Genomic DNA, 10,882 nt, shown 5'->3' with positions numbered 1-10,882 from the left:
GGGGCCCCCCCCAGCCACTCAGTGCAGAGCTCCATGTAGCCCGACAGCCTTTCTCAGGACTTGTTCCACTTGGAAAAGCAGCACATCAAATGCAAATCCCCACTCCCTTGGGACTGCACTTCAACCCTGCCATCAGTGCTGCCATCCAGAGCAGAAGTCACACTGATCCACCAAAAAGAAGCAGAGGACAGAGAGCTGGCATGGGCACAAGGCTGGGATGGAGAAAGGGGATGCCTCTCTTAAGATGGGTATGAACACTTGAGTCCTTCTCAGCATCACGCAGCTTCCCAGGACACTGGGGACCAACGTTACCTCTCCCATATCAAATCCCAACAATGAGACTCAGCCCAACAGCAGGCAAAGACCAAGACTCCATGGGAAAGTCTCTTCTCCATTATTTCTTACACTATTCCCTCTTATCACTTCTCTGGAGACTGTCCAAAGACAGGGGAACATAAGCATAAGGGGATCCCACAGACCTAGAAGTCAGGAAGATGGTAGTAGACTGTCCTTGGACCACAGAAGGTGATGCCTCAGCCATCCCTGCCTCTGTGCCCAGACTGATCAGATTTATGTCTCAGCACTGAAATCTAGTTATCAACATGTCTGCTGCTCCTGAGCTAAAAGAACAAGCTCTTTCTTGCTCAATATTTACCTATGGGAACAACCCTCTAATAAACCTTGCCAAGGCACTACAAAAACATGCAATCTTTCTTCTACAGGAGACAAATTCCACAACCACTTAACCAGCCAGCTTCAACAACACTTGAAGCAAAACCAAACCTACGTGCCACCTAAGTGGAAACTTCCCATCGCATTGGCTGGGATCAATGCCTTGACAGATCCAGTAATTAGATTCAATCCTACAAAACCTAATCCGAGGAGAGAAACCCTGAGGAATCTCTCCTTGGACCAGATAGCACCTGCAATGACACACAATCCTTGTGAAATCAATACAGACACATCATTGTAAGAATTAACTGTATCTGACGACGCATCCCTCTCTATTAGAGTTATGATCTCGTCCAATTATGGATCTTTGTTGAACTCATAATTATGAGTTTGGTATTGTGACTTCCCACCAAGCTATTGCTTTCCTTCCACAGGGGAGAGAAGAGTCAATGAAAAGATAATGGAAATTTCCTTTCAGGGATGAAGCAACGGCAAAATTTAGCTAGACAGGAGGGGAAGTACAATGGGGACTTGATGCAAGACAATTCCCTCAGCCACCCACCATGAACATGAACACACCAGGGTCTTGCAGCATCACTCAAACACTAACATAAATCTAACAGTCAACTCTGAACAGCCATGCGAGGCAGCTCTTCCTCTTGAATTCCTTTCAAAGCCAGACATCAGAGCTACCCAGGTGAACAACAGCTTATTCAAAGGAAAGAAAGGAATTCTTCCCATGTATCTCTTCCTTTATATTTGCTTTACCAGGAAGCTTAAACAAACAACCCAAAGCCAACATATACGTCAATATCTTTGTATCCAGCATACAGCACGAGCCTGCTTTGAGAGACTGACAGCACTTGACCTCATGGGAAATAGCATCAAGGCAGCAGAAAAGTAAAGATTTATCTGCTTCTCATTAAAACACAGGTCTCCACACCTTGTTCACACACCATCTCCCCATTTCCTTCTGGTAGCTGAAAAAAAAAAAAATCAAACTTTGATGACTTTTCCAAATGACTTTCAGTGTTTCAAAATAATCAGTTGAAAAAACTACTTCAGCACTTAGGAAATCTTCCCCCTGCACCAGCAACTTTTTGGGACCATTTCTTTCATCCCTCTTTGCAATACAACCGATTTCTGCCTTCTCTTGCAAATATTTTTCCTTTTAACACAGCTATGCTTGTATTGCAACAGGTAACTTTAACTCATTCCTTCTCTCCCTGCTTTTCATCAAAAGCTCATTAGAAACCCAGTGAGAATTACTTGTGGTTCTGAAACATGTGGAAAAGAAACAAAAACCTGAATGCCCAGCCTTTCAGCAGGAGAAATGCAATAGATCCCCGTGCATGTCTGTGTTTATTCCCATGTGCAATCCTCAAGCTGATCAAAGGTGTTGAGGTAATTTCACATTCAAACAAACACATTGTGAGCATTTATCAAAATGCTGAATCTTTGAGACAAATGGGGCTGTGGTGGGTGAAGGCATCTATCTGGTGTGCTGTGCTCTGCTGAGGCTTCATAGGAAAACAAATGGAGGGAGCAGACCCAAGGAGCAATTTTTAAATTGCTTCCCAACGTAGTTATTTCCTGACAGTGATTTTTCAAATGCAGCAGCAAAGCTTGTCCCATCCTCTGCCAAAGAGCTTGGTGAGAGGCTCCCAAACAAAACTGGTGTGATGTGACCAGAGGAAAGGTGGACATTCATTTCAAGCTGTGGATGATGTCAGTTTCTCAGCTCCTTTAACTCACAAAAATAGTCTGAAGGGACTCCAGGCTACAAATCCCTGCCCCAGCCCTAATTTTGAATTTGTTCTTTTTAATTGATTTTTGTGCTGAGAGGAAGCCTGGGAAATTTCCATCTGATGGATGCTTTGCATAAGAAACAAAAGGCAGAAAGCAGGAGTCTGGAGCAAGGGATTACCAAGGTGATCATCCCTGAAAGCTGCACCGGTGTCAAGATGATGATGGACACAGTCACCACGCTCTGGTGCAGCCTTAGGGAAGTGCCAGGGCCCGTGTAACACTGTAGGTACTAGAAAGCATCAAAGAAACTCAGAACCTCAGCAACGTCCCTGAGAAATATTATTTATGGCTCCTGCACGGTGCTGAATCACATAAACAGCACATCCTAGGATGCCCTTACCCAACCAACTAGCATTGTGGTCCTCACCTACACTCATACAGCATCAGAAAGTATTATCCACAGAAACAGTCAAGATGCTCAATCATTTTTCCCCCTCTCAGACCCACGTGCATCCCACCAGTGCCCATGGCATTGGGTACCTTTGCTTCGTCTCCGGCTCCGATACTGCTCCGTGTAGAAGGTCAGCTGGGTTTCATCATCTGCCTCCGAGCCAGAATTTCCTTTGGCACGTCCAAACCCAATCCCACCTGGAAGCAACAGAGAGGAGAAAAATCAGTCCTGTCAGCTGGGATGCACGGCAGCAGGGGGAGCTGGGAGCTCCTTGGCAGAGCTGCTGGATTTGGCTGGTGTCCACTGCTCCCAGCCCAGGTGCTCAACAGAAGCAACTGGGGACTTTTAACACTCACGATTTTGCTGGTTTCTCATCAACAATCAAGACCCCATGGCGATGATATAAACATACGAAGATGCTTTTTACCCCCAGGAATGTATTTTACAAATGTATTACAATGTATTTACAAAGAGATGTAGAAGATGTAGAAGCTGCTCTCCTCAAGGACACCTCCATGGTGAAGTACAGTAAGCTTTAGGTATTTGCTTCAAAGCCAACCCAGCAGAGACAAGAAGTATGGGGGGCATCCAGCACTTGTGGGGGTGCTCAGGACCACACTGCATGACAAAGATCTGGCTTCCCTCCCTCAGCACCCACTTTGGCCCATCTGCTCCATCAGCTTGCCATGATGGCCAGCAGCCTGTGTCTCTGTGGTGGCCAGCACCAATCACCACAGTAAGGAGCAGGGCTGGCCCCTGGTTTACCCAGTATCTCTCACCAGAACAGGATGCTGGAGGAACCCATCTCACCTCAGCCTCCACATCCACCAAGGACTGATGAATGCTTAAAAAGCAGTACAGTCTCTAACTGGCAGAAGTCCCTCAATCCTTGCAGAGTTTAAAGCAAAGAGGCCTCTGGGGGTTGACAGTGGCCCTTTAAACTGCCATTAAAATATTTAATGTTTTTTAAAAATCCTTTATTCTAGGCAGAAGCACAATTTCCCCACTTCTTGGCAGAAGAAGGGAAAATGAGCAGTGCCTTCTGCCCTCTGAAATCCTTAATCACCACAATGAAGGGTGCCTGGCAGGAGCTGAAGGGACACCAGGAGCTCAGCACGTGGCTCCTGCTCCATCCATACCCTGACCTGGCCGTGCAGTGTCCTTGGGGGGACGTCTCAATGGAGGGGCAGAAAGAGGCTCTGCCAGCTCCTTTTTCTCCTGAAAGCAGCAGGACTGTGTGGTGGTTGCAATACAGCAGTGCTTAGTACTCACATACACGAGGGGTTTACAGACTCACATCTCACCACAACCCACCACCAGTTCAACCTTCTTCAGACCCCCCTATCACAGTGAACATCCAGCATCACAAAACACCCATACCCAGGGACAGGAGCTTTGAGGGGCACGGCTGAGTGGTAAAACCAATAAAGCTTATTCGCATCAGTGAGAAAAATCTTAATTAACCCGGACTTCAACACAGGCCTTTGGGCAACCAGCCAAGGCTGCAGCTCTGCTGCATGTCCCTTCTCCTGCTGAGCAGGGGCTGCCCTGACTCTTTTGCTGCCACTGGTGTCTGATGCTGGAAGACAGACACCAGCTAAGGGAGGTTTTGCCCCTGGAGCTTGGCAGAGCCAGCTCCTCTGCCCAGGAGAGGGACTTGGACGCTACTTGTGCGGGCAAGACAGGGCACATCCCTCTGTCCCCTTCCCGTGAGCCAGATCCAGTCCTTTACAGGCAGGCAGATGGCTGGAGCAGACAGAAGCAGCAATCTCTGCACTCACAGCCTGTGCCCGGGTGTGCAGGCAGCCAGTGCAGGCAGTGGGCAGCGATCGCTCCGCCAGCCCCCGGCCCAGCCCCCTCGGGCCGCTCTGCGTTTGTTTGCCGGCTGTGTCTCAGTGATGGATGGTGCTGACATGTTAAATTACTCAGCCTGGATGTCTTCAGAGAGCTGGTGACAGCGATATTGCATTTTCTGATTACCCAGCACTGCGCAGGATGTATAAATACAGGAGTCATGAGACCTGGTGCAGGTCCCCAGCAGGCAGCGGAAACGTCTCCTCTGACCCAAGGCGTGGTGGCAGAGGGCAGCCTGCAAACACCAGCCCAGGGCAAAGAAACAGCTGCAACAGATGTGCTTTCACCCCTTCACACTGCCAGGGATGCAGGAACGCACCTTGGTGGTGGTTTTGGGGGTCCCAGAGCCCAGTTGAGGCAGCTTGTAGGACACAGGAGCATTCACCCATGACTGATCCTGCCATGAGAGCCTGATTTCTTGTTTCACTGACCCCAAAATCTCTGTGAGATGCTCATGCTTGGGACACAGGCTGGGCTTACTGGCTGCTAGCTGGGGCACAGGGCCAAAGAGGTTCATGAGGGGGCCAAGAATGCTTGAATGAGATGCTTAAAAAACAAAGGATGGGGAAAGAACAACTTGGCAGTTCCAGGTACTTGTAATGTACTGGCAACTTTCTGCAGCAGCTCTCCCAAGGAGTTACACTGCCCTTTACACCCAGTTTATTCCTGCCATTTAGAGTTAAGAAAAAAAGCTTCCCCTCCTCGCCTGCCTCCCCACCTCCTGTCCCAGAGCCTGGGAACCAGGCAGTGGGACAGGAGGTGGGGAGGCAGGCGAAGAGGGGGAGCTCAAGGAAGATGCTCTTGCCTCTAATCCTGTTTGCAGATTTACAAGCTCGTTAATCCATTCAAATAGATCTCAGCTCAGCCACACACCGGGCAGGGCGCTTGTTTGGAGCCTGATATTAATTTAGTGGGGAGCAGGGCGGGGTGCCAAGGCAAACATCTCTCACCGTGGCATAATTAAAGATGGTAGAGTTAATGCTAAACAGGGACTAAGGAAATAAAACTCAGGAATTAGAGGCTCTGCTATCCCCAGAGGCTTTTGTTAGCCAAAGCCACGTGTATTTTTAAAAGGCGAATTTCTGTCATTAAAAGAAAAGCCAACCTGACATTTTAAATCCTTTCCCCAAAGCCAGGAGGTTACAGAGCTTCTCAGGAAAGCAAAACAGATGCAAAACAAATCAAAACTGAGTTAAAATAATAATAATTTTTTAAAAAGAGTAATGGGAGCTCTTTTGATAACTCCCAACTGAGGCCAAGTTGTCCTTGGATCCTTAATCCCTCCGAGCAGGGTATTATAATACAAGTGGGAGCCTGTATTTGTTCCCAATAGTGTCAACCCTGGGTGACACCTTTGCCCATGCAACCCCCTGCCACAGCCCTCTGTCAATGCAAAATGGTTTTCTCCTTTCTTCCCCTCCAGAAAGAGGCAAACCCTGAACACACCACAGCATGCAAGACCCTCAACCTCCCCGCTTGACTGCATTGAGTTCACTCCAGCACTTGCATGCCCTGTGCAACACAGTCTTCTGGGTGTTCAACAAGCTCTTCTGCTCCCACACTTCCCAGTAGAAAACAGCTGGAAAATCCCCTCCCTTCATCCTAAGTATTGCAGCAGGGTCTGTGTGCCCAGGGCTGGCAGGGTGATGTGAAGCCATACAACTAGCTAAGTAGTCATTTTCAGTTTAATTAATTTATCCCCAAAAAGCTCACCTGCCAAATGAAAAATCAAGAACAGTCAGAGAAAGGTAAATCAGATGCAATTTTTGGGAGGGGAAAAAATACACACGATCTTTCTTGATCTTCCCTTTTTTTTCTATCTCTGCCTAAAAAACCCAACCTGGGGCAGGTGGTGCAACAACCAGGTGACAGCCTCATGTCTTCCACCCTGGGAAACTGGGATCACACTGATCCCAGACCACAGCTTCTGTGCAGCTGTGAAGGGTTCTGTTTTCAGCAAGGACCAACTCATGGAGCTGGACACGATGCTTTAACTTGAATGAGGTAAAAAGCTCCTGGTTGAAGCCCTCCGAAAAAACTTGCCAGTGAAATGTGATGCTCTGTGAGCACCATGGAACAGACAGGGTGAGGGAGGAGCCGAGGTGCCCTGGCTGATGGGAGATGATGGGAGCAGAGATGATGGGTGAACCCATGGCTGTGCTCCCAGGGGTAACTCCGGGTACATCGTGGCACAGCCAAGACGTCTAAAGTACAAGAAGCCCTTTCAAGTGCCCGGCTCAGCCAGCAGGATCATTAATCGCTTATTCCTTCTCCAAGGCAGGGTGCTTTAAAGGCCTGCCCCAGGAGAGGGCACCAGACCCCCTCTGTGAGCACACCGGCCTCCCCCAGCGCCACCTCTAGCCCTGTACCCCAACATCACACCCAGCCCCTGGCTTGGGCACGCAGGATGCTCCATCGGCCAAACCCTCATCCCTGGTCCCTCTGCTGCCTCCTCCCTCCATCCCGCGTCTCCCAGGACATCACTTCCATATTAAGCCCCTCTCCAAGGCAGCCGGGTTGGGATGCTCCAGGTACCAACCTGGCTGCATTTTGGGACCCACTAAAGCCAAAGACTCTTGGCCACAGCATCCTTCCCTCCCATGCTGCCAGGTCCCAGCAGAGATATCCTCCTTCCAGCCCACCCCCCCTGCACCTCAGCTCTTACCATCCTCTATTATTCATAGACTCTAAATGCGCTTCACTCGAGAAAAGTGTTTGGGGAGAAAGTTTGTATGAAAAGGGCATTACATCAAATAAAGGTAGATAGTTCTGCAAATGGAGAGGGTGATGTGGATGTGTTGGGGCTTTTTTTTTAGTCTATCTTCTCAGCAAAATACGGCCTTTCCCAGAGCCGTTAGAAACACTTAACAGAGAATCAGATTTAATGACGAGCAATAGGCAGCAGTTTAAATGCACTTAGTGCAGGGAAGCGAAGCAAGACAAAGCTCAGCCCAGCTCTGTTTGTTGGGCTGGGGCACCGGGTTGGTTGTTTTATCCCATCTTTCTGCAGGAGAAGCACTGGGAGCCCTTTCCGAGCCTTTCCAGAAGGGAGGAAATCCTTTTGGTGGGTGCAGATCCTGCAGGGAAAGTGCTCCAGGTGCAGGGCTGGGGTGAGGTGAAGCGTTAATTAAATCGGTGAGAAAATAATTACATGCATGCATCCGTCAGGCTGACTTGTCACTACCCAGTAACAAAGTTGGACACAAACTCCATCAGTGGAGCTGTCACGCGGCTGTTAGAGGGAAATAAATGCATCCCAAATGGACAATTTCATTTAGGGGGAGGAAAAAAAAATACCCAACCCCATGGATTGCAAAGGATTAATGAGGCAAAGGGTTTGTATTTGCAATTGGATGTAAAATGCAAACATTGTGAGTTGTGATATCATCATTTAACCTTAATGTTCAATAGCTCTCCAATCACTCACTTGCCAGGGGGACAATTAAGCACAGGTTGTAAAAACCAACCCTCCAGCACGGGAGATGAGCAAGGAAATGCATGGATACAGGTTGAGAAGCAGTGCCCAGCCATGACTTTTGCAAGAAAAATTTAATTTAAATGATTATATATATATAAATTAAAGCACCTGGGGAATCAGATTCCCATCAGAGATGCTGAAACTAACTCACTTTTCAGGGCTGCTCACTGGCTTCTGATGATTGACACTTCACAGTCTTTTTTCTAGGGCATGCCAGTGAGGGCTCCCATAGGTGGAAACACTCACAGTCCCCTTCTGAATCCCCAGCATAGGTCAGGCCTTGGGCAGCTGAAGCCATACACAGCTCCCCACTATCTCTGAGAGAACACACAACCATCTGTGGGGGACCTTCAGGAGGAACAGAGACCCAAAGAAATGTCCTGCTCCTGGTGTAGATGAGGAGCAGCCACAGTGTCACCCTCCCAGCTAACCTGGGCCCTTCCTGCCACCCTCCTCACTTTTACCAAAAATGGAGAACAACCAAGGACTCTCCTGCCCTGGTATCCACTGACTATTCCTGTGGCTGCTGCTGGGCACAGGGATCTGGGGGCAGTGGTGGTGGGGTGAGGGTTGACAAGTCCTTTCCCCTGGCCTGAGGGGGGTTCTAGCATGGAGCAGTGGGGGATTTGTAGGAAAGCAGGGGAGCTCCAGTGCAAGGAGGTGGGAGATGAAGGGTGCATGTCCCCAGGGATGGGGAACAAGCTGGGCTGGCTCAGGGCCACACAGCACTCCCATGCAGCCAGCAGCTCTGCCTGCAGCCAGGCAGCGTGTCTCCTCCTAAGCTCAGCTGAGGGGATTAATTGACTTGCTCCATTAGTGACCAAAAAGCCTCTTGCCCTCAGGCAGCTTAAAAGTGAAATAAAAACATCACCAAAAAAATGAAGATGGAGCAGGGGATCAGGGAAACCTCACCAGACAGTCACTGTAGACCCCAAAGCACTCACACACACACTAAAATCCAGAGATCCATGTTTGAATAAATACCAGCAAACAAACCAAATAATTTAAACCAGTTAAAGACTCAGAACATTTCCTTCATGCTAAGTGAATAATTTATGGGCAGAGCTATAATAATAAAAAAAAAAAAAAAAGCCCTCTCCAGGCCTGTATTGCAGGAAAACATATCCAGAATAAAAGATCACATTTAAGACTCATAAATAAATGGAAAACAAAACCAACTGTAAACAAAAAGAAAAGTATTTCCTTCCCAGTTCCCAGTGCTGTCACAGAGACCCCCAGTGTGTAGGGGAGACCATGGCCAAAGGACTCCCCTGCCCATCATCTCTGGATGTACCAGTACATGTTGGGGGCTGACCTGCTGGAGAGCAAAGGCACCTGGGGGTCCTGGTGGACAGGAGGATGACCATGAGCCAGCAATGTGCCCTTGTAGCCAAGACCAATGGCATCCTGGGGTGTATCAGAAAGGGTATGGTTAGTAGGTCACTTTGAGAGTGACAGAGCCCTGGGACAGGTTGCTCAGAGAGGTTGGAGTCTCCTTCACTGGAGACATTCAAAACCTGCCTGGACATGTTCCTGCATGATGTGTTCTAGGTGACCCTGCCTGGCAGGGGGTTGAACTAGGTGATCTTTTGAGATCCCTTCCAACCCCTAAGATTCTGTGATTCTGCTCCCACTCTCTGTGTGGCCCTCAAAAATACAGTCAAAAAAAACCTGGGAAGTGCAACAAAGAGAAGTCCCAGTGATGTGAGTTACAGACAAAATGAGCTTCACATCTTCCTCTGAAATAAAAACTTAGCAAGAAATGGTTTCACTCCCACCACACCTCAGTTAGCTGGGGGAGCTGGCAGGGACTGGATAAATCCCTGGGGGGATGTGAGGTGACACCTCTCCCAAGCACCTCCACAGACCACCCAGAAGATGCCAGGGGGGATTTGCCCCTCTTCATCCTGTCACGAGGGAGTTCCAGGGTCCCCCATATCCAGTAGTGAGGGTGAGGAGTTCCTGCCTTCCTCCCCAGCCAAACTCCTCTGGACGTGGCCAAACCCAGGGCACCAGAGGGGGACCCTGGCAGGTACCTCGGGGCCGGCTCCGGCGTTTCCGTCTCCCCACGGCCGAGCTGCGCAGCGCGGGCTGGAGCTGCCCGATCTCAATGGGCGTGTTGGTGCGGAAGCTCTCCTTGAACTTCTGCATCAGGGACTCCACTGTCTCCTGCGTCACCTCGGGAGCTGCAACACGGACAAAGGGACAGTGGTTAAAAGAGGACCAGGCCACCACGTCCCCACCACCTGTACAACCCCTTCCTTGCAGAAGGCAGCTTGAGCCAGAGCTGCAGGAACTTCTGTCAAGATCCCCAAAGTCACCACAGGGACTCATCCAGCAGGTTCCAATTCTTGCTAACAACACAGATATTTGAAAATTGCTAGTTTATTGAAATTTCACTTCCACAGTGCTTTCCAGTATTATGGATTTTTCCTTGCCTGTTCCCCCATGTGCACGTGGGGCACTTGGAAGCACTGGAACCTTTTCCAAGTTACAGCCAGAAGGGTTCAAAACATACAAAACCTCCCCAGGCACCCAGCTGGCTTCAGGTTGGGTTTAACTCTGCCCTGGGAGCTCAGTCAAACCCTACACTTGGCAGCCTTTTGGGGGATCAGGTAGTCTCCAGCAGGCAAGTCTGGAACTACAGAGGGCAAGGCTGGAGTAGGATCACACTCCAA

General features: G+C 49.2%; 1 protein-coding gene across 1 annotated transcript in view; it reads right to left on the bottom strand.

Annotated features, from left to right (window-relative positions):
* The window catches only part of ASTN2 (astrotactin 2), a gene marked incomplete at its 3' end in the record, with an annotated part of 209,886 nt that overhangs the window by 148,165 nt on the left and 50,839 nt on the right, over positions 1-10,882 (bottom strand). Inside the window, 2 exon segments of the mRNA XM_010007953.1 lie at positions 2,962-3,069; positions 10,241-10,390. Coding sequence (XP_010006255.1) covers positions 2,962-3,069; positions 10,241-10,390 — 258 coding nt within the window.

This window comes from Chaetura pelagica, unplaced genomic scaffold (assembly GCF_000747805.2).
Source record: "Chaetura pelagica isolate M959 unplaced genomic scaffold, ChaPel_1.0 scaffold361, whole genome shotgun sequence".
Lineage (NCBI taxonomy): Eukaryota > Metazoa > Chordata > Aves > Apodiformes > Apodidae > Chaetura > Chaetura pelagica.
The sequence above is the reverse complement of the archived record's forward strand: the minus strand, read 5'-3'. Positions and strand labels throughout refer to the sequence as shown.